This window comes from Empidonax traillii, unplaced genomic scaffold, assembly GCF_003031625.1.
Source record: "Empidonax traillii isolate 1590-97213 ecotype Southwest subspecies unplaced genomic scaffold, ASM303162v1 scaffold51:size1492887, whole genome shotgun sequence".
Classification (NCBI taxonomy): domain Eukaryota; kingdom Metazoa; phylum Chordata; class Aves; order Passeriformes; family Tyrannidae; genus Empidonax; species Empidonax traillii.
The window spans coordinates 528,059-552,391 of record NW_020955244.1 but is presented as its reverse complement, the minus strand read 5'-3'; the positions used below and the strand labels follow the sequence as shown (position 1 = coordinate 552,391).

Sequence of the window (24,333 nt, the reverse complement as noted above, 5' to 3'; positions counted from 1 at the left end):
AGGGTGACTGACTGTTTTAAATTTTCTAGATCTTCATTAAAAAAAAAGAAAAAAAGGCAAGTAAACTTATACTAAAAACTATACAATATTCTTCTGTGCCAGCACAATTTTCTACTTTTTACCCAAAAGCTGTGGGTGCCTCATCCCTGCATGAGTTCAAGACCAGGCTGGATGGGGCCCTGAGCAACCCAGTCTAAGTGTGTATGCCCATGGGGTGGAGGGGGTGGAACCAGAGGATCTTTGTCTCTTCCAGCCCAAACCATTCTGTGGTTCTGTAATTCTGGTTTACCTACACATCTGAAGTCACAATGAATGCATTTTATTACAGTTGCTTCAGATATCCAACCTATTTGACAAGTGCCTCAGGAGCTCCAAAATACAAACTATACAAACTGGGAATACAGCTTTCCTTTCAGTCATTATTTTTCTAACAGAGCTTTACCTTTAATCTTCCTTTGGATGTTTTGTACATCTGACTAAATGAATCCACTCTACTGTTGGCACTAGGCAAACAGTGAATAAAATCAGTGTTTTGTTCTCTGCTATTAACAAACAGTTTCTCATTACCAACTTAAATACTTTTTTTTTGTTATGAAAAATAAAAAGTGAATGGGGAATTTCAATTGCTACACATTGTCTTACAACTAATAGAGCTAAAATTCCATTGTCCTTGCATGACTGGAAATTATACTGCAAAACCAAAAATGTTTAAACTTTTATTCTTCACAATTCCATGAAAACTTGATAATATAATCCTTACAATTTGCCTTACGTAGCTTCTGAAGATCAATGTTTGAGCAAAAACTCATAAATCACAAAAGGCTTATGAAGAAACTCTAGATCTAGATTTTAACATGCCCTTGTTCTATCAAAACACAACAGTAAAATCAGTGCCAAAAGAAAACAAGACAAAATGAGTGCGGCATCAAGTCCTGAAATCCACAAAACCAATGAATGAAACAACTTCAGTTGGCAAATGAGAAAACTCAGACCCACGTGTCTAATAAGCTTACATTTTCCTTCCCTAAGTCCTGTTAAAACTAAAATAAAGATCACAAAGGATGCAAACAAACCTACTCACATGAAGTCAGACCAAAGTTTTAAAGTTTGACTTAAGAAAAACAGCACAGCAACTTTATACTGACAGCAGTTTGACTCGGCTAAATAGCTGATAAAGAGAAGCCCAACAGAACACAGGAGATGAGGCAACAGGACGTTTCTTTACCTAGCCATTCCCAGGCTGGAGAAGTTGGAAGGGACTACCAGGACATCGAGCCTGGAGAAGGGGTGGGTCCCCAGGGTGGTGTAAGCAGCCGAGAGGCACTGGGGGATCAGCGGCAGCAAACGCTCCTCGCAGCGCTCCACGAGGCTCCGTGGGGAGAACACCCTGTGAGGAATCACCGCCTGCCAGCCCGCAGCAGGGTGGTGGAAACGGCAGGGATACTCCACGTGGCCACACGTTCCTTCGTGCCACCTGACAACAGCAACACAAAACAACAGTTTAACGGGGTATCAGAAATGTGCATGGCTGAGTGTGCCGAGGCAGGGATATTCTTCGGACACCAGAATGACAGAATTAATTTCTATAAAACCAGCTTGTATTCTCACACTGCTCACACTTGTGCAGCACTGTGAAAGCACTCATTATTACACGTGTGAGTAGAACTGACAAGCATTACTCATAACTAAAAAGACAGTAGTCACATCTTGTTTTTATAACAGATGCGCATCAAAAGAATAAATGCTCAAAATATATGGAAAAAGAACTAATAGCAATAAAAATATTTATTCAGAAGATTCCTATTCAAATCTGACTATGAAAATAAAATTCCATACATATTAACATACACTAACACAAACATATGAGGTGCAATTACAATGAAATTCCATAAGGGATTTTTTTCTGTTGCTGTTACTAAATTCTCTCACTTTTAATGATTATTTTTTCTTTGTAAGTAAAGAACAACAGTAGATATCAACTCAGGCTTATCACTATAGACATTCAACAATGCCACATCAGACTCAACCTGACTTTATATTACTTTTGCAGGATATTCAGAGCTGCAGCTGGAAGAAAGGAGGGGTAAATCAAATCCTTCCTAAACACTGAGTCATATACCCTCACAATAAGCTATCTGCCCAAATAGACTCATATCTAAACAGAAATCAACTTCATGTTTTCACCTGTTAGCCTGTCTTCTGCACAGTGGAGAACTTCTCTTTGGTTTGAAATTTCAATTTAAAGGATCTGGTTGTACTGTGCCTGGACAGGCAAAGCACCTAGCATTGCCCAAAGCATTTATACTTGGAAGATCATGCTGCAGCTCAGTGCTGACACAAAAACCAAAATTATACCACCTAGAAAAGGACAAGATTTTGTTGAAGTGTCAAGATTTTGTTGAAGTGTCAACACTTTAGCACCTTACATAAGCCTTTCTTGTCAAAGACGTGGACTCTAAGTTCTTTCAGAAAGAAACCATCAGTACACTTTTTTTTTTTCCTGAGCATGGTCTAATCCAGCACATTTCTGCTCTAAAACAATTTCACTCTGTATTTTATTATCAGGGTTGAGATTAATGTAAAAATTGCCAAGTACTTAATGACCACGAGGAGATAAGAAAGATAGAAACACCATAGTTCCACTTAGCATTCACTTTGATATAGCCTCTTTAAGCAAAGCTCATTGGCACCTGGATACAAATTACATTACACATTTCAACCACTTCTTTCGGAACTCCTTCCTTTTCCTGATGCCCAGAGTTTATCTATCTTCATTATCTTATCTGAGGCACAGGCTTAACATTTGCTTCTCTATCCATTTCACAGCCTTTCTAGAAATGTCTGCTACTGTGCATAATGTTAGTTTGGTAACCTGGTCTCAGAGACTAAAATAAGCAAGAGGGTCTAAAGGAGCTCCATGTGAGGAGGGGAGGGGAACTGTGAGCAGGAAATATTCTGGCAGGGGGCATCAGATGTCCAGAATGGACTGAGTTGGGTTACATGAAAGATCTTAGAGCCAGACGTTGTGAGAAACAAGACGGGAACTGGCATTGCTGCAGCACGGCATTAAGCAACACAGGATGCGGGATACAAATCCTGAGGACAGCGGGATTTATGAACCCTGTTGCTCACTAAGCAGCTTGTTTTCACATAAAAAGAACCACACCCATACCCCTGAAATAATGCCTTTGGAATTACCTTCCTGTCAAGGTTTTTCTGTTCAGATTAAACAAGTTCTATTTTGATTCACGTACTAATATGAGTCATTTTCATATTCCAGAGAGTAAATAGAAATTCTACCCTTGTATCTCATTTTTCAACAATATTATACACACCAACCTGGAATCAGCTTGTAAAGATGGCAATGAAAACTCAGTGTTTGTTTGAGTAGCAGCTGTGAGGGACTGCTGTTTAACTTCCTGCCAGCACCCCACAGCAAGAGTGAAGGTGGATGCTGGCATGGGCATGGACACATAGTAGTACCAGCTCAAGACATCTGTAAGTAAAAAGAACATTTGTACAGACTCATCAGTTTCACAGCACGCATTAGGTACTTGACATCTTCACATACTTGAGATTTTGGGCCAAACCTCCCACCTTTAATCTTGGTGTTTCTGAGGAAAGAAAAATAATTGCCCCGAGACACAGAAGAACAGTCACAGGTAACCACCACGAATTCAGTACTGTTTACTTGCACCTCCAGCTTTGCTCTATCTGCTGATGTCTGTATCTGCAAGTGAATCATCCATAAGTGGGATGTTATTAATGCCACTTAACGTGATTGTATTGTTACTGCCCAAGAATTACATCAGACGTGAAACCTAATAACACATTTAAATACAAACATACACAAAATATTACAATTTAATTCTTTCAGCCTTGGATCTACCATCTTATGGTTTTGTTGTGTCCTGGACAGTACCAAACTGATAGCCAAATTATAACAAACAACACCAATGCTTGTGAACTGGACCTGGCAACCTGAGATATGTGATGTGTCAACCAGGCAGTAAGAAATCAAAGCTTGGACTCAGATGGGATATAACATAAGTCAGCAATGTGGTCATGAAAGGTAGAATGTGCTAAAACAAGATAAGAGTCTTGTAAAAAGATGCTCTTGTCATTATGGGAACACAGGGTGGGAGGACAAGGAGTATGGTGTAGGATGATTGTACGTACAAACAGATTTTGATAAACCAGAGGACATTTTAGGACAGCATACTTTCCATTAATATAATTGCTTAGACTTTCAGTTTGCCCCTTTAAAAAGGATATAGCTTGAAAGTCACATCCACACATTCATTTATAATACAGCTACTACACCATACTAATAGACTAATCCTCTTGGAAAGAGCCTAGCATGAGTTACAACCTGATGAATCATGTGCAAATAACTGTAGCTGGGGCAACTGTGGAAACATACAAACTTCATTTGTTTTAAGAGAACATTGATACTTGTCCTTTTGCAATACTATTCTGACTAGGGCTATGGAACACTATCAAAAATTTAAAAAGGAAAAATCCACAACGGAGTGGAGATCACCAAGGCATAAAGGAAAGGAAATAAACAACTGCTGCAAAGCATCTCTTGATTTCCTACCTTAATGACCACAGAGGGTCAAGCTGCCCAAAGGAAGGACAAGCAAAAAATTCTTTTTGTTCAGCCTCAATAAATTTTGCACCTGCTATTTAGTATGAAGAAACAATGCTGTTTGTGAAGTCTTCTGAGAGGCAGATAAAGCCTTTTGTAGAGGCAGGTAAAGCCTTTGTCTCTTTATATGCACTTATACTCCCTCCCCCATTCTACTTTTGGCAATGTGCAACATCAAAAACCTTTTGTATTGTCAGGTGAATGTATATTACTCCTCTAATTTTCCTAACCTCCTGTCAGTGCGTAAGCAGAATGAATTTATTTGCTCCAAACACATTAAGAACAAGGAGGATAATTGTTTGCCAAATTTCGCTCCACCTTTTTTTTTTATTAACTTAACAAAGCTACAAATGAGCCAAGACAAGCAAGTGCCACCTTGAGAGAAAAAGGGAGAAAAAGGTCACCCAGGACTGCAACAATATATTATTTCCAAATCCCAAACCCCTGATGTACAGAGTTTCATTGATAGAAAGCGTGCTGGAGGCCCAGGCCTGCACACACTGTGGTCAGTGGCAGCTTTACCACTGACTTACACGTGCACAAGGCAATGCTCAGAGGGACTGCACTTCATGTTGCATCTGTCACATACAGAGCATTAAAAAATGCTCCATGCAGTTGTGCTAACTGTAAAACCTTAAGAATTAAATAACAGCAGGGGAAGAGTGAAAATCTGAGGAATTGCAATGGAAAAGCCGCCGCGTGTTTTCAACTGTGTTATGGAAAAAGCACGGAAGTCAAAAAGCAATCACAGAAAACTGTTCCAAATGGCACGAGGTGTAAAGGAGAAGGCTCTCACAAATAGCAGGAGATTGTCTGAAAGCAAAGGGTGTTGGCCTGTGCTAGGCAAACAGATATTAGAAAGGGTTACAGTGAGAAACAAATTTAGTAAGACATGCTAGAGCAAGCAAGACCATAGAGGCTTTTTTAAAAAAAAAAAAAAAAACAAACACAAGCAGTTGAACAGGATGTCAAAATGAATGGCAATCAGTTTAGCAGTCCAGAGAGAACAGTATGTACAGCATTCAGAAATTTACACACATTAGCAACGAACACAGGCTGTTTAGAGCAAACCATGCCAAAGAGCAAAGGTACCAAAACCCCTTCTATTTTGCAAGCATTACAGAAATCATGTGAACTATGGATCCTCCCAGAATAAGATCCAAGATTTCCACTGTCTCTACATACCTAACCAGAGCTCAGTCCATTTCCTGCAGGGATTTTAGATGCCTTCTGCATTCAGAGTGTAGCACTGTGTAGGATAACTCATCCTACAGTTGTTCTGTCCTGAGCAACAGAAATCACACACACAGGCATGACGAGTGAGTTCTCTCTACAGAACCACAGAATCATTCAGGTTGGAAAACAGTGCATTTGCTGATCAGTGACTGAAATGGTCTTTATGCTGGCAACACCTCTCTACTGACAGCACCATGAAGAACTGTTTCAGAGGGAGACTAACTAACTTATCTATATTTTGTCTTCTCTCACCGCTGGTAAGACTGTCTCCCAGCCTAACTTTCTCTCCCATAACTTCACTTCCTTCCTTACACTTTCTTCACGTCAAAGGGCTTTATTTCGTTTTCCTTCATCTGTGTCACAGGATTTATCCCACGACACAGATCGGGACCACAAGCTCCGCTCAGCTCCTTTTCCCTCCCCGCGGCTGCCCCGTGCTTTTCAGCGTCTGCCTTGGAGACAGCACCACCTCTAGGACAGCAGAAAACAGCACAGCTTGCTTTACCAAACGCCGCATTTTGTACCGTAAAAACATCTTCAGACTAAGCAAGAACATCTTGGGAAGAACAAGACATTAGGCTGGGGTTAGTCCATGGGAAAAATAGAGGAAGATCAACCCAGTCCTGCTGTTTGTAACGTTATTTTAAAAGAACGTGAATCCTACACATAATTATTTTAGGCAATTATAATACTTCCAAAATATTTTGTTCTTTTTAGCACAGGAAACTCTGAAAATATTTTTTTTCCAGTTCTGCAAAGCAAATCTATCATGCCATAACTGTAAAAACCATACAGCAACAATCACCTGTTCTCAGTTCAAACTGAAAAGCTTTCCATGCAAATGTTTAACAAGAGCAGGAAATTTTAATCTATTTATAATTTCTCAAAAGAACAATTTAAAGGTCGTTTATTTCTTCTACTTGAAATAATAATGCTGACTGATGTAATTCCTTCCTAGAATTTTTAATGCATTTAGCCATCTTTGAAATCACTAAAATTGTTTGAGTCCTGTAGAGCTCATTATGACTGAAAAAAAACGCCTGAGTTAGTATCTGTTGATGCCAGATGCAAAACCATTGTGAGTATTTGTACTTATCAGTATATTTTCCCTGAAATAGCTTGCACTAACACAAACACCACAAAATACAGATAATGTTCGCAGTGTACTAAAGCCATGAAGCTCAGCTACCTCTGGGAAAAGGAGAGATAGCCCTACACAGCACCTGATACACAAAGTAAGAGCTGATGTTAATACATAAAACTGCAGCTCAATAAGTAGTTAGGTAAAAACCACTACTTGGTCAGAGCACCAGGATTAAGAACCCTGAAGCTTTCTGAAACTCTTTGCAACTTGCAGAGATCTTTGATCTCCTCTGAGAGCCACAATTTCCCACAGAGCACCCGAGCACTCATGTCAGAGCATCTGTTCAACGCTAGCTGAGAGGGATGAGCTGTCAACTCCCATGCTGTAGTTCCTGACACGTGCTGGAGATCAACCAACTCAAGTGCTGGACCCCTTTGTTTTGCCTTCTAAAAAAGTGAGGGGAGCAAAACAAAAGCAACTGTTGCTGCTGCTAAACACAGAGCAGGAGCAGTGGCTTCTGTAGCACCTTATTTCCTCTCAGTAACAGCGTACACCTTCCCACTGTAAATGCAGATGTCAAAACAAGATCAAGGATTACGTCATGGTGGAGCAAGCATGCAAAAAGCAAGCCAGCCACTTATTGGCTCAGTATCTGCCTCTTCAGCGTGAACCAAACGAACAGAAAGGTGTCTGTGGCTAAATGTATTTGCACCTTCTGGGTGTTACAGGAACATGCCGAAGGGAAGTAAAAATGAAAACCGCTGAAAAATAAACCTCACGTTAAATGGCTCACATCACACACACACACAGTGCTCCCTGTAAGGCTTTCTCCCACAGGACATTGTCAATTGCACTCCTCTGGTTAAATTCCCTTTGCTAACTGCTCCCAAAAGAACGCACAGCGCTTTTAAACACTTCTAGGTCATCCTCAAATAGTTACTATTTCTACTGGCATGTGTGTCTTATCACTGTTTTCCAAGAAGAGTGGCCTCACTCAACATCAAATGACAGGATCAACCACAGTCTTGTAGGAGGCAGAATGCAAAAATGGCACAGGTGGGAGGAAATACACTCTTACCAAAACCTGCAAAGGAGGAATCTGGACATGAGAGTGCACCCAGAACAGCTCTGCACTGGATTGCTGCATCCACACACAGACTGTGAATGTCTGTGAGGCAGAATACAGGCCTCTAAAAGCATGGAGGAATTGACCTTGCTTGCTCTTCTTTCACTGTCTGCCTGCATACTGCTTATAAATACAACTTGTAAAGGAACAAATATTCAGCTAACTTGTAATCTCTTCAGAACACATTAATTCACAACTGTTGGCCAAAATGCTAATTCTTTCCAATAAACTGCATTTTAAAAGATTTATTTTACTATTCTGCCAGTTATGTATCATTTTATAATTTTATAATTTATAGTACACTGTATATAAATAGTATGGCAAACTTACTTTAATTGAAGTCTCGCTGAAAGGCTTTTTCATTGTGTAAAGATAAAATTTTAAGCTGGATACATTTCATATGCCTTCCATAATTGCCTAACAACAAGATCTACATGGGACAGGTTATTTAACACAACAGACCATTTTGAACTTTTTTGCTCTTAAAAGTTCATTAAACTTTTCATTAAAAAAGTTCATTAAAAAAATCATTAAACTAATGAATTTGTATTCCTACATTCATTAAGAATGTTTGGGTTTTAAAATATTCCTCCCAATACTACTTCTTTCCCTTTTTCCCCCAATATCTGTTTTGTAAATTTTTACAATTCCAAACATCTCCCATCTGTATTTAAGCACCAACATAATGAGGGTCTCTAATTAAACTAATTAAACACTGATGGCAAAGCCCTTATCCTAGTCCAAAGTCGAGTCCTCTTGCTTTCTTGATGCTGAGACAGGAAATATTAGTCTCCATGTGAGCTGAGCAGCTCATCATGCAGTTTTCCATATTTCAACAGCAGAGACAAGCCTTGAAAGAGGCTTCATACATGGCCAAACACAACCAGACAATTCCAAGCAAACAGATTAACTGATGGTTCTCAGTTCAAGGAGATTTGAGAAAAAACATTCTTTTTTCCCCCCCAAGAACAAACTTGCCTATATAACGGGGAACAGAAGAACCTTTCCCCCAGAAATACTTATTTCTAACCCTTTCCTATATGCTACTTTTCATCAGAACTACTCACACAAGAAAATACAGAACCAGTTTGACAGGATATATCAAAACTAATGGGAGCAGGACATACTTTATTAGCTGCAGAACTCCCTTAAGAACTTCCTTCTCTGTGCAGACAATTTAGAGAATAAAGTTTAACCAGCACAGAAGAAATTCTTGTCTGCTTACTATTGCAAAAGGTATGTTCTATCAATGCAAAGAAACCCAAACCACACAGAGATCAGATTTTCAGGGCACTGATCTGATATTCCTCATGTATTCAATGTATTTCAGGAAACAGATATGACACAATGACTGCTTGCAATCACTGGGATGCTGAACTGCACTCTAACTGGAGAACTAGAACGGAAAGACAATTATCTACCAAGGCCTGAAGTTGTTTAGAGCCTGATAAGGTACTTCATCTACGAAACATTCAACCACAGAGTGACTAAAACAAAGCCAGTTTATGAAAAGTGAAATCTAGCTTTGGAAGCACAGAGGGGGGGAAAAAAAGTAACAAGCAACACAACGAATTGTTGATACTTTCAATTCTTACTAAGTTATCCTAAGGCCTTGGGCAGGAAGCTTTTCCAAAGAGTGACATGGAGGTTACAAAGAGACATGGAAGTGCTTTTAAGGTTAGGAACTTCATTCTTCCAAAAATCACGTATCCACTAAGCTTTATTTCAAATTATAAAAGCATGGAAAATAATTTGCTATAAAGAATATATTTCACCTTCTCGAAGCCGGACTGGTTCTGCTGAGTTTTCCCCACTCATTAACACGACAAAGCCTGCAGCTGTTCGGACAGAGGCTTGCCATGTCGACAAGGCAATGGGTGGTTCTTGGCATGGGAAAAGGGCTCTGTTGTTTATTGGTGATCCCATCGTATAAACACACGGCCTAGACAGAAGAAAAAGGGATTGAAGCTGGATTTACAATGAGAAAGACTGAATTAAGTTCTGTATCGAAAATCAAAACTACTGTTGTACTGAGGTGTTTATTTTAACCTCAGCTTTGTAGATTTCAAACCTGTATGATATGAACCAATCAAATTACAATCTAAGTCACTTAAGAAAAGCAAGATTACTACAATAACTTTATATAAACTAGAAAACACTAACTCTAATCTTTCCCCTTCACTGCTTTTGCACGAGTCTTCCAGCCTCATACACAGCTTTCAGCTGAACCCATAAGGCCAAAGAAGGCTTCTGAGTATCCTCTGAAGATGCCATTACAGAGCTTCAAAACTGTGACACCTCCCTGTGGTAATTACAGTAGTGCTTTCATTACCATTATTCCCAGCTCCTGGATTAACAACCTGGAGGCTCACACAAACTCAGCAGTAGATGTAGTTTTTGAGCTTTCCGTAGTCCAAGCCTCAAGAAATCCTGGCATTTTTACACTTATTCTTAGAATAAGGTAATGCTCACCTGTCTTTCAGAATTTCAACCACAAACTGCTCCTCCATTCAAATTATCCCTTCCCTAATGCTAAACTATAGAGAGGGAAAGAACTGGCAGTCACAGATGACAAAGATTCTGAAGATATTTTTGCTCTGTTGTCATAAGTCAGTCTGTGCTTTTGGACCCAGAGCTGTCCTTGGCATGTTACTGTGGTTTAACTAATGCAGGCCAGCTGATCTTCCAGTAAAACAGGGATGGGAACTGCAGTTTAAGTAGACATATTGTTAATGCAGAAAAAGAAAATAATCCAGCTCCCCCTGTCATGTGAATAGAGTAGGACACAGATATCAAGTGAAGCTCAGACAATCTGCAGTGGAGAGAAAGTCAAGACCATTTCTCTGTATAAGTTTTTAGTTCATTTATTTGGAATTGAACTCCTAAAATGGAATCTGTAACCAACTCTGATATGTGCAAAAGAATTGGGTTTCTCCCACAAAAATAAGCAGGGCATAGAAGTGAGTTCACAAGGGAAGGGAGGAGCTTGCTTTTTCACCTCCCAGGAGGATCTGCTTCCTCCTAGGAAGGCTAGCCAAGAGATACTGGACTTACTATTTACCCTAAAACACGTGTGTGTTGGGAGGGATGAAGATGAAAAGATGGTTCCTCATTCATGAAAACTTTACCAAAATACACAGGCTTATAAAAAGAGATCTGAGTAAAGCTGATAGGAGTGAGAGGAAATATTTTACCAATGGACATATTTTACCAATGATTTGCAGGCATTTTGAAGGTTGTTTTGCTGGGTGCCATGAGTACAACCCAGTCTTAAGAGCAACACAGGGGACTTTCATATTCTGCAGAAATTTTAGAGGTAAATTCCACAATGACTGAGAAAACTGGCTGGTAGAACACCGCTACACTAAATGTTGTAAAGCTGTGTCACATACAGTATAAACATTACACAGAACAGATATTACCAAGACCATTAATGCTACCTGGCTCTCAGAGAGCACTTTTTACCTTCAGACCATATTATACCAGTCTGATAAAGAAATAGCTTTGAAAGACAAGTTCTACATATCAAAACTATCAGAACAACAATTATATCAGCTTTTGATTAGATATACTTCAGTTACAGTAGTAATTTCTTTTTACAATACTGGTAATAGTGTAGTGTTATTTTAGGACACCCACTGCAACGGACAACTTGCTTTGATCTGGGTCAGGTAGCACAGTTCCAGCATGTAAAAGGACCAGAAATATAAATCTTATCCTGATATGGATCAGATTCTTCACTTGATCCAGAAAAATTAGGTACATCAAAGAACGACAAGTTTTACACTGCTTTTGTCAATTGATACAATATTTGTCCTTTTTTTTTTTTTCCCTGATTTATCTCTACCCCTGCTAACAAGAAACTTCACAGTTCCTTTCTTCTTTTCTGTTAACCACCCCCTCCATCTCTGGTCTCTCACTTTTATAGGTCTTGTAACATTCAGATCATCTACTTATGTGATATTTAGGCCATCCATAATCTTTGCCAAGATAGGTTGGAATAGATAAGGAAATGGCATACAGCAAAAGAAAGATAAGCAGAGAACTCAGACTGTCTATTTAGTTGGAATTACACTGGAAAAACAAGTGCCTGCAAAACATATCTCCAGTCACTCATCTGGACAACCTTATGGCTAGTAATTCCCAGTGAACAGCCATCCAGGCTACTGGAAAAATTAAGTACTAGTTGTGGCATTGTTTGTTTTTGCTCCAAGAGCAGACTTGGGACTGTCTGTTGCTCAGGAACCTCTCGGAGGAAACTCTGATTCATGCTATCCTAACTCATCAGCAGTCCACATATTCTCATGACATAACAAAACCAGCCCAAACCAGTTCTTGGCAGATCTCTGTCTCCCATACAAGCCTGTCAATTACAATAACAAAAGCTAACAGTAAATATTCAGTTGATGTTCTGTTCTCTGAACAGGAACCTGCAGGCCTTGAGATCCCTGCCATCAAACACCTGAAACACGTTCGAAGGCTCAGCCCTGTCAAACTGCTTTGGTTACTGACTGTTCGAGGCTTTCTGGAGGAAAACACCCAACACAGCAACTCCACCCCTTTCCTGTATTTGAAAAAACACATTCCCCGCTTCTTGAAGAGTTGTCTCCATTAAAGGATGCAAGGTGGCAACCTCTTGCAACTCCAAGGCCACTCCCTGTGAAACCACTGCTGTTTGCAGCGGTTTCTTTCTCTAAATTGCATTGTCATTTCCATGAAGCAAGCAGGATTTACTGGCATCTAAATCACACCAAGGTTTTATTCTGCCTTATCAATTTACGTATCTGCCAGGTGCCAGTGATTGCCGTCGGATTCCAACAGAGCAGGTACTCTTGTTTTCATTTTTCTCTTGGACAAAACACCAGTCAATAATCACCCATGTTTTTTCATGGTCTTCCTTTTAGTTAGGACAACTAATTCAGAGGAACTGATTCAAATTTTATAGAAATATTTGTTTGATGCCATTCACATTATCAGGAATATCAAATCCTTTCATTTCATAGTCAAGGTCTGCCTACACTTTTACAATTATTATTATTTTTTTTATTTTACTTCTGCATTCTATTCATGGTACCATTGGTTGTTGCTTAGGAATCACTTCATATGACATGAGTAATCCCACAAACTTCATACTGCTTCAATAATTACTCAAATATAAATACTCATCACTGGGAACAAAATCACACAAAATAACAGTAGAGAATTCCTCGCAGCTAAGGGCAGTCTCTTGGGATTTGGTCTGTGACTTGCCAGGGTTCTGGAGCATCTTATTCTACCAAACCAAAACTCATCTCCCAAAAGATTTGTTTCAACTGCTTATTTTCTGTGTATTATAATACATCATTGTTTAAAACAAATAAAATTGAAGTCTTGATAAAATTGTGCATAGGTTAAATTTCAAAACATTGTACTAGTGTTAAATTAGAGGAAACACTGGAGTGGTCAACACAATGTTTGTACTTTGTTATTTGCTTTCTTCAGGGTTAGAACCACAGTATAGACTCCTTTGGCAAAGGATTTCACATCTGCCTAAAAAGGTACCATAAGCATAACTTTGAACAATTTAAGGAATTCTCTCATGAGAATATAATGTAATAATACTTTATACATTATAACTGGGCTTTAATTCTAGAAAGGGCAGAAAATATTGACTGCATTTTGTACAATGAGTTTTACCACTGTATTTACAGGCTCATCACATGAAATTTTATTTTTAAAATGTAGCAAGTCTGCTGTGAAAATTCATTTTCTGACAGACAGCAGCTTTTGGAACACCCTACACAAGCCAGAAAATAAATCAACTTGAAACTATTTGCTATTCCCTCCTATAAAGAGCTCCTATTAAAGATTTCTGTACAGTACCATATATTTTCAGAAACACTTGACGTAATGTCAGTTCTTCCTCTTGTTTCAGTTTGTAGTTCATTTGCTACTATCAACGTACTTAACACAAAAGATGAAGGAAATTTCAAAAGTTGATTATGAGAGTAAACCAGAAAGCACTGCCCTTCTAAGCTGACTACAATATTGACAAAGGACTAGCTGTGAATTAAGTCTGTTATTTGTTCTGTACATTGATCTTCATGCTGTACAATCAGCTGGGTAAGCCAGGAAGGAAAAAAATCACAAAGTACGACAGCACAAATAACCTGTCCTTCACACCATCTCTTCCCCTGAATGATCATTCCCTATGCCCTGCACACCCTTACTGACACACACACAAATTATTTATTCCCGCTCAGAGTGAAAAGACACAATCACTTGGACAGGCCTGAGGTCCTCAAGCCCATTGGAGTTTCATGAGCAGAGAGTTTGTCTGTTCTCCTAGAGGACAGCGAAAGGATTCAAACCAAGGATGAAATGAAAACTCTGGATACTCAGATTGCTCAGCCATTACACGATTCTACTACACTCCTGCAGCTATATAAAGGTATTGCACACAAAGCTTTCAGCAAACAGGTACGTACTTGCCGCTCTGATCTGCAGTCCACGAAACAGATCTTCCCTCTGGGTTGGTTTTGTACCGTATCCTTATCGCGTGAGGGAAGTCTGACGGAGTCTGAATCCCTGATTTCCTCACCTCCAAGCTCCAAGGGCCGGTGGCAAACAGAAGCTCTCCACAGCCGGGTGCCTGGCTGCAATCAGTAAAATAGGATAGCTGTTCCTCCCAGCGATTCGCAGGTAGAGTCACAAGTTCATGTACAATTTCATTCCTGACACTTCCCAGCTCCTTTGAAACATCACTTAGCTTGGCACACCTTGTAAATTTTTCAATGCCCGGCACAGCAGCAACATCCACCTCTTCAACCTTCAGCACAGATAAATCACAGCAGTCCAACACCAGCACAAAATCCTCGTTCCCGTGATTCTCTCTGTCGCAGCTGTCCTTTGAACCAGAAATCCCAGAAGCCTGTTCATTGTTGCTATGGTTACCATTTTCATCAGGAGATGGTAACCTGGTTGCCTCTTCACCTTTACCACTGACAGCACAACCATTGTATTCCATTTGGGATGAGCAGGCGCTCACACTTGCCACAGGAACGTGGCAGGGTTCAGATGCCCTCGTTTCACAGCACTGATCAAACTCTGACTGGCAGCATTCTTTGCCAGGACTGCTGGTTTTCTGGTACCGGCTCCCAGTCTCAAAGAATAAAACTATGCTGCCTTCAATAACTTTACTTTTAAAATCCACATCCAAGTCCAACACATAGTGCTTTACAAGCATGTAGCTAGTGTTTGCCATTAAGGGCAGGTCATCCTTCATGGGGTCTAGCTGTGCATCCATGTTCCAGCTTATTGAGCAATGGTTTTACAAAGCCTTAGACAATCTTTACATATGATGACTCCAGAAAGAGAAGAATATTCAGCTTCCCAGTGCCAAAAATAATTCTGAAAAATATTAGAGTATTGAAGTTGTAATTTCTCCACTTCTCACATTCTGAAAAACAAACAAACAAACAAAAAAATCATCTCACAACCATTTCTGAAATGCACTAATTCTAAAAGCTATTTAAAGTCCAGTTGCCTTTATTAGAAAAAGTACAGCCAAAGGGTGATTCCAGCTCCACAGAGTGGCATTGATCTAGGATGGCACCAAGCTAGTTGCTTCAAGATTTGCTGTCAGGAACCACTTGGCTGTAAGAACTCCAGTGAAAACATTTCTAGACAGCTTTTATAAACTGACAGAAACAACCCTTACTATCGTCAACTGCTGTTCACTCTCTTCACTAATCCTTTACAAAAGATACATGGCTATGAAACATCTAACTTTATTTATTACTGCACTGTTTTGAAGTTGTATTTATTTCAAACGTATCAAGAGATAGTGATATATTTCTACTGTGATTTTAAATAATGAGAGTAAGTATAACTTACCTCATATGTTTTAAAGTTTTAGAGCAATAATTTCATATATACAATGGATCTCCACAGATTAATACACTTTCCACATTACAACCACCCTCATACCAGCACTTCTACTAAACAAAAAGAACATGAGCCAATTTACTGGAGTGCATTCCAAGTATTCCTTTGAGACTGCTCATGAAGATTTTTAAAAACTATAAGAAATACTTAAGGTATATAATACACCTTAATAGCTAGAAATTCACTCCAGCACTCCGGATAATAGTGCTTTACAGCATAACAAAAGGTCTTCTCACTGGAAAATATGTAAATACCTATAAAAGCATGAAAATATGAAGATGCATCAACATTTCTTGCAAAACGAAGCAGAAGTTCATCACAGAAGTTAAATGTCATGCATTCTTTGTTTTGCTATGTCCACTGCACAAAAGTCATGCAGTCTTAGCCCACTTAAGTCCTTTCTGTCTACTTTTTAAACCAGAAATAGAAATCAGAGGACAAAGGAGCTGTTAAGACATGCAGTTCTCTCCCTGGCATTTCAGTGACACTTCAGGATAGGCAGCCAAGCCTTTTCTCAGTGCCTAAAGTGAACAGACACTTCCTTGTGACATCATTTCAGTTTCTCAACTCATCATAGACTCCAGTGTCCAAAGTCAATTTTTGTATAACTCTCCAAGTCAGCACAGAGGAGAACTCAGACTCCCACAGGAATTGCTATTTCTTTTGTGGGAATCCAGGACATGCTCTCATCAATCAATCAGTAGGTGAATGACTCAGGACAATAATTATCTATACTGTTCCCTTCACACAAAGCACACAAACACAGCAATCTCCCTTCCTTGATGGCTTTCCAGCAGTAGGAACAGCTCTTAACAGGGTTGTCTTTGAAGACAAGGTGAGAAAAATATTCCTCTCCCTTTTTTATCAATCCTCCTGTACTTTTGCAAACATACCAGGGCAACAAGTTCATATCAGAAGGTTCTCTTTCACTGAAATAGCTCAGTGAATTCAGGCAACATGAGCAATGCATCTATCTGTTTGCAATGCTGTGGACTGCTATCTGGAAAACAAAACCTCATGGCTTCTGGCAGGTCAGCTAATTATTGGTGATAGAGAACAGAAATAAAGTGACTTGGTGGGGGGAAAACCCAACACTGAACTGACATTCAAGAATCCTTGTTTTGAACAAGCACATTTTTAATTTGAAACCTGGATACAATATAATACTGATACATTTTATAAAATGTGAGTACTATAACAACAATAAACATTCATGCTATACTATTCCTAAGTGTTTATGTTCTTGGTTTTGTGCTTTGCATTTGGAAGGCGGGATCAATTTCTTACCTCAAAAGTATTGAGATAATTACACTAACTGACACCAAGTTCTCGGCTACCATGGTAAAAAGCGTCTCTGAGAGGACCGTCAGATTTACATAACATTAATTAACATGGCAGATTAAAAGATGACAAATAGTGCCACGCAAGTAAGCTCTATCCAAATTATGAAACAAGAAAACAAACAATCCGAAACAATTTGAAGAACTATTTTTTAAAAATCTATAAATATAAACTCTCTTCAAAGCTGTTAATATCAAAATATGAAATCCACGAGATCTGAGAGACAATGGAAAACAAAGGCCAATGAGGGTAAAAAACCAGAACGGACATTCATGGACTACACTGGAAGTTTCAGATCAACACTTCTGTTCAGAGGGGATGACACACCTAATCATGTTTACATACAGATCGACAGAAGTGCAGAGAAACACACCGTAGACAATAGCAACTACCACTCCATACACTCTGACACTGAATTTCAAATCAGATGTAACGCTGTGTCTGTGTAATCCCATCTCAAATCACCTCGACTTTGGGTATCCCGGCTTTCAAACCCTCTGCGTAGCCACTCATCTCTCAAGCAGTAAGTGAATTTCAAGGGCTGTTTTCAGGTGTCTCGGCTTCTGAACGCCTGCAAAATGTTTAAATGAAATATTTTTAATGAGTCTACAGAACATTAGAACTGTGGACCAAAGAATCTGATATGCTATTCTATGCTGATGGTATTGGGGACTCACTCATTTTAATGTCTTAGTAATTTTGTACTGGTTTTGATAATATCATACTGATTCCTATTGATATTGAATTAGTAAAAAGCTCTGTCTTCTATGCAAAGCATGCTGCTGTTAAAAATTATAATTTTACTTACATCCTAAAATCTCAGATTGGAAGTTTCATCCTCTAAAGCAAAGTGGTGTCTGAAGCAATGTGACATAGTCCTATTTAGAGCTCTTTCAAGAGGGAAAGAAACTGAACTTATGCACTACACCTTGAAGACAGGATAACCAAGCATGCTTTTAATTTAAATGTTAATTTTACAATAATTTCACCAATTTTGACTTTTTAGAGGTAGGAGTTACATTGTGAAGGTACAGCAAAAAATTTCTGTACTATCTGTCCATGTCTGGAGCTGCCAGAGGTGCTTCCAAAGACTTATTGCTCACTAAAAAAAAAAAAATGTACAGTTACCCTGTATTTACAACAATCAAGTAGAGATACTGTAATACATATTTGTGACAGTCACCTGATTAAGAGCTAGGAAGATGAACTGATGTTTCACTTAGGCCCAAAGCCACGCTACAGAAAAATTAACTTGATGTGAGATGGACAGATGCATTGCCTTGAACAACTCTACTTATTTTATCACTTTCAAATACATGGATAAGTGCTTGTGTTCCAGACACGATGGGCATCCACCCCTCCTTCAGGCTGTGCTTGGCTTATTAAATATTGGCTCTCAACCCCCTGGAAGAATATCTCAGTTTTATTCCAGAAGTCCTGGGGGCATCAGGCCCGCTCTGCCCTGCCCTGGGGTGACCTCACCTTGGGTATTGGGTGCAGTTTGGGGCACCACAACCTAATAAAGATATTAAGGTCTTAGAGAGTGTCCAAAGGAAGGTAACGAAGATGGGGAAGGGCCTTGAGGGGAGGCCGTGTGAGGGCACTGAGGGCACTTGGTGTGCTCAGCTGGAGCAGAGGAGACTGAGGGGAGAGCTCAGTGCTGTCTAAAACGTTCTCGTGAGGGGCAGGCACCAATCTCTGCTCTCTGTGAGCAGTGACAGCACTCAGTGAAATGGCCTGAATCTGAGTCAGGGCAGGCTCAGGCTGGATCTCAGGGAAAGGTTCTTCCCCCAGAAGAACCATGTCATGGGTTTGTTCTGAACAGGCTCCCCAGGGCAGTGGGCACAGCCCCAAGGCTGCCAGAGCTGCAGGAGGGTTTGGACAACGCTCTCAAGCACATGGTGTGACTCTTGGGGCTGCTGTATGGAATGTCAGTTAGACTTTGATGATCCTTGCAGGTCCTTTCCTACTCAGGATATTCTATGATTCTATGATTTTGTTTTAAACAAAAAGAACTGCCTATGCTGACTACACAGAAATGGAAAGTCTTGCCTATATATTAATACCTCATGTATTTTTTGCAGTGATGTCTATTGTGTTGTTACTAAAGTGGTTAAAATACCTCTGTAGTGCTTTCCAGACAACCAAAAGCCATCAGTATGCATTCTGACACATAAATGTCAAAGCATGCTTGCATCACTTGTTTTATATTGTGGCCTAATTGTCTAACATAGTCTTCCAACGGAATATCTATTCATTCTGTTGTTTTTGGCCAGTGTAGTTCCTTTCCCTCTTCCTTACCAGGCTGAGAGAGTGAATTGCAGTCATGGTGTTTATATAATGCAGGAAAAATACTACACCAACTTCTAAAACCCTACCCTTGCTGTACACCTTGAAAGTTCTCTGCCTGAATTCAAACTTTGTATATGCAAACACTGCATCTTTTACTACTGCTTCATAAAGGTGCTGTTCCTAGCGATATTCCTTGGATTTGACATGACAAGTTCTTCACTCTCTTACACATATATCAAGGAACTGTCACCACAGAAAAGATACATTAGTTCTAGCATCTTTTTTTTCCAATATATTGTCTTATGCAATATTCTTTGCTATGTTACGCCCACAATATGAGTATCTGGTTTTCATTTTTGTGAAAGTAAGGCATTTCACCTTTAGAAAAGGTAGTTCACTAACTGGACTCTAAGCACAAAAAATAATTAGAACTTGTAATTCTACGACAACCTTCTGATGATCATTTTACAAATACTGTTTTGTGTCATACTTCTTCAACACACAGAGATGTAGAAAATTACTAGTATACTTTAAAAATAGACCTCACACTCAATGATCCTTCCTCATCAAATATACTTTGTAAGTCATAAAATTATAGGGCAAGCTAATTGTTTATTTATCTGTGTTTTAATATTTTAGAAGACAGATGTTCACAAAAGAATAAACAACCATAACAGCAGATGGTAGCCAACATGAACAGAGTCACTCTTGATCACCTGTGCATAACAGAGTTGCATAAAAGGCACAAAGAACAGGAAACTGGAGAAATGGTCCTTCCTGGAATGACAGTTGTAGAACATTGTTTTTCCACTTAATACAAAAAGTAGCAACCTGAATTAGAACCATAGGTCTCTGAAAGCAAACACCAGCAAAAAGCTTCCAGGCAAAATAAAATATGGTTGCAAAGCAGATGAGACTAAACTTTCCAAAAATGCCTATAGCAAAAACAAAAGTTTTTTTGTGATAAGATATACACAGTAACTCACAGTATTAATTGTTACACTTAAAAGGAAAATGTAATAAAGAGAAAGGGGAAGGGAAGAACTTGGAAACTAATTCCATCCTACTGGGGAAGATGGATGAAAAAAATTCAGGGGCATCTGAACTACCCAGAATGCCCATTTCAAATGGTGAAGAAGAAAATGGTGAACAACTGTTATACAAAGTAGTCTAGTTAAACTTGCAAATGGCCCATTAAAAAACTAGAGTAATCAATTATGATACTTGATACTAAAATTTCATTATTCTAGGAAGCTGATACATTTAACTGCTAACAGCTAATTACCCTAGCCTAACTTCACTCCAACAGTAATAATCCAGATGAGAAAATCAGAAAGCCATATGAACTTGTTGGAAGGTTCGGCAGAGGCATTGCTAAATGGAAGCAAATGAAAGGCTTACAAACTTTTTAAAAAAATAAATAAATAAAAAAGAAGCACCAAAAAAACCTACAAAACCCCTTGAAAAACAGAGCAGATACATGGTTAGTAACAGACTGTTCCACATGGCACTGCCACGTCTTACACGGATGAGAAAGGCACATGCAGAGTGCAACAGTCAAGGCAGTCCTACAGCTTGTCATGCCAAACATAACGCATACACAAACACCTCTTATTTCAGAGCTGTTTCTTTTCATGCACTTCCAAAACCTTAAAAACCAGAAAATAATGAAAGAGAGGGCAGTATGAGAGAAGATCAAGAGAGCTGATCTCCAACCAAACCAACCAGTTACAACTCTGTATTTGACATCTGTCAAGCCCCAGAAAATTCTCCTAAGCAGGGAACTACTTTAAAGTAGTTCCAAACAATTTGAATACATTAACTGCTTAATGCCTTAAAAAACGTACTACTTTTCATTGTGCAAAATCAGAGTCGCACAGACTTATTCAAACACAAATGCTGACACAAGTAGCAGGCAGTAATCCTCAAGACAGTGCCCATTTCCATCTTATTTTTTCTGTTATTCAGACAGTACGTGAACGCATTCCCTGAAATAAAAACCGACTAAAGCAACTCAACAGAAATGTGTGCAAACCCAGTTTCCTAGAAAACCAAGGATGGTCAGATGAGCCTACCAATTTATGCCAAGTCTGTTTGAAGATATTTCTCCCAGCAGCTCTTTCTGCCAGAACCATCCACTTCAAACAACAGCCACCAGAGACAGCTATTTCCACTCACAGTCACTCCAGCACATGAGCCTGGCACATGCACCCAGCCGTGATTTAAGGCGATATCTTCATCTGTAACCAGGGATCTCTGGAGCACGGAGACCAGCTCGTTTATATATGTGCTCACTGTATTCCTCAAAAGGTGTAGAAGAACCTCTGCACCACAGACTTTCCCTACATTCCACTGGCCAGTATCCAGATGATACACATTTAAACAGCAGCTTTTTATACCAGCAAAATAGAGCCATGTTCAGCCTCTCTTCACCTTTGGCTAAGCATTTGCTTCATCTGTACACAAAAGCTAATTCAATTCCTTTCAGCGTGCAGGTGTTAGAATTGCAACCTATAATGCTCCCTACTTAGCATTTAAAGAAATTTAAAAAGAAATTAAAAAAAAAAAGGAGCCTTTTGGATAAACCTTGTCTTTCATAATTGTAAGCAGTTTATAACTAAATCCCTTTAAACTGCTTTCATAGCAGCTTCTCCCAAATCCAAGGTTTAGAAATTTTTCACACAATGTAAGACACTATGATCTTACCAAGAAGTCAGTTTTGAACATCAGCATCAGCAATAACTTTACTCTTTAAATATCAAGTAATAAGTATCCGTTATTTTTGGTAATTACAAACTTTTTTCCCCCCCACACATAACACATAGCTAAGACACCTTAAACCTTTTTAAGGCAAGAACCAGTTCTTCTATAGATGAAAGTAAGGTTTAAACAAGCTAACAGGAACATTTGCTACTACTAAAACAATCCAAAGAGAGCTTGCAGACCTCACTCTGCGTCACAGGAAAACCGCCACATTTTGTGATGAGCTTTGATGTGGAAATTAAGTCAATTATTAATGTTCCTTGATATAACAGTTGGTGCCATTCCAGAAATCTTAAGTATGAAAACTACAGAAATAATGAGCGTAATGGAAGACCTTTACCAACTACAAGTTACAGCAGGAAGTTCATTCTGATGAGCTGAAATTACAACTAAAGATAGAAAACTTCTTCCTTCAAAGAGGGGAAACACCAAAAAAATCGAAGTCCCCTTCTGTCCCCCAAATACTTATTCCTTAAGGAGAACTATAAGATTGAAAGAGAAGCATTAACTTACTATTGGTAAAGAAGCTAAGAAGAGCATCTTGATATTCCCCTTAACTTCTCTTTAGTCCACTGGTAATTATTTGTATTACAGCAGTGACTGAATACCTAAAACAATCAAACAGAGACCAAAACTTCTTTTACAAGTCCCTGCCCACAAATCTACATTACTATGTTTACGAAAAAGATCCCAAACACTTATATAAGGATAGAATTTTCCACTTTTTACTTTATAGAATTATTTCTGTATGGATGTGATTATGACATGTGAATGTGATAACAGAGTATACCTAACCATGCCAGAGCTAGAGCATAGGACTAATGGTCTGTAGCAGTCCCCTCCAGCTTCACCGATTCTGTGGAGATGTTGAACAGCATTAAAGAGGAGCAGAATTATCTGGGATTTTATTTCCACTCAAAATACACAAGGAAGGGGCACGTGCAACTGACCTTCAGGAGACGGACCATGCCTGTCAGATGATATCGGCACATAGGAAGCATCCAAACAAAATCTGTCCAAAAACAGGGCTGGTTTTAGCTCAGTGCAGCAGCCAGTGTATGAATACCACCTACCATGTCCAAGAACTATTTTCTTAAGGCTGAAATAAGGAAAAGACTCTTCTCCTCCCAGTGTTGACAATGGCAAACCACCTCAGCCCTTCAACCTGACCTCTGCAAAACTAAGCATTAAACTGAGTAAAGGACCTAACACACCACTGAGCCGAAATCCTAAGATGAATTATACACCACCATTTATTAAAGTACGAGTTTCACCCACACGTTTCGAGTGTTAAAAAGGCCAATGCGTAGAATAGCTCAATAATCAGCTTTGAGAGGGTCGATGTTTAAAGCTTCTTCAGGAAACCAGAGGCCCAGCAGACGGGCATTGCTTCAAGCTGTGCGACCAAAGGCGGCAGGTGCTTGTGGCTGCACATCCCCGCTGTTCTGCATCCTGACCCCGCACTGCTCCCCACGCTGCGGGGCAGCTCGTAAGGAAAGGCAGTGACGGCTCCTGGTCCCGGAGCGCCTCCCCAGCGCGGGCCTGGCGGAGCTGCGGGGCCGGGAGTGATGCGGGGCCGGGAGTGCTGCGGGGCCGGGAGCAATGCGGGGCCGGGAGCAATGCGGGGCCGGGAGTGCTGCGGGGCCGGGAGCGCTGCGGGGCCGGGAGTGCTGCGGGGCCGGGAGCAATGCGGGACCGGGAGCAATGCGGGGCCGGGAGCGATGCGGGGCCGGGAGCGATGCGGGGCCGGGAGCGATGCGGGACCGGGAGCGATGCGGGACCGGGAGCGATGCGGGGTCGGGAGCGATGCGGGGCCGGGAGCAATGCGGGGCCGGGAGCGATGCGGGGCCGGGAGCGATGCGGGGCCGGGAGCAATGCGGGGTCGGGAGCAATGCGGGGCCGGGAGCGCTGCGG

The 24,333-nt window shown here is 40.0% G+C and overlaps 1 protein-coding gene and 1 long non-coding RNA gene across 6 annotated transcripts in view; both read right to left on the bottom strand.

Moving 5' to 3' along the window:
• AOPEP (aminopeptidase O (putative)) overlaps positions 1–15,524 on the bottom strand; it is a 157,002-nt gene extending 141,478 nt beyond the window's left edge. For all 5 annotated transcript variants that reach the window (XR_003570683.1, XM_027879148.1, XM_027879147.1 and 2 more), the window contains exons 1-4: positions 14,565–15,524; positions 9,873–10,039; positions 3,340–3,496; positions 1,226–1,474 (exon numbers count right to left, since the gene is read on the bottom strand). Coding sequence is in view for 4 of the 5 variants with exons in the window: in XM_027879148.1 (XP_027734949.1) it covers positions 1,226–1,474; positions 3,340–3,496; positions 9,873–10,039; positions 14,565–15,382 (1,391 nt within the window). In the remaining variant the exon portion in view is untranslated. The remainder of the gene's footprint in view (positions 1–1,225; positions 1,475–3,339; positions 3,497–9,872; positions 10,040–14,564) is intronic.
• Positions 15,520–23,868, bottom strand: LOC114055234. Its single transcript, XR_003570684.1, has 3 exons — positions 23,698–23,868; positions 16,187–16,277; positions 15,520–15,535 (listed from the first exon to the last, which is right to left on the bottom strand). It is a non-coding gene; the product is annotated as an uncharacterized LOC114055234 (long non-coding RNA).
• Positions 23,869–24,333: the final 465 nt, after the last annotated feature.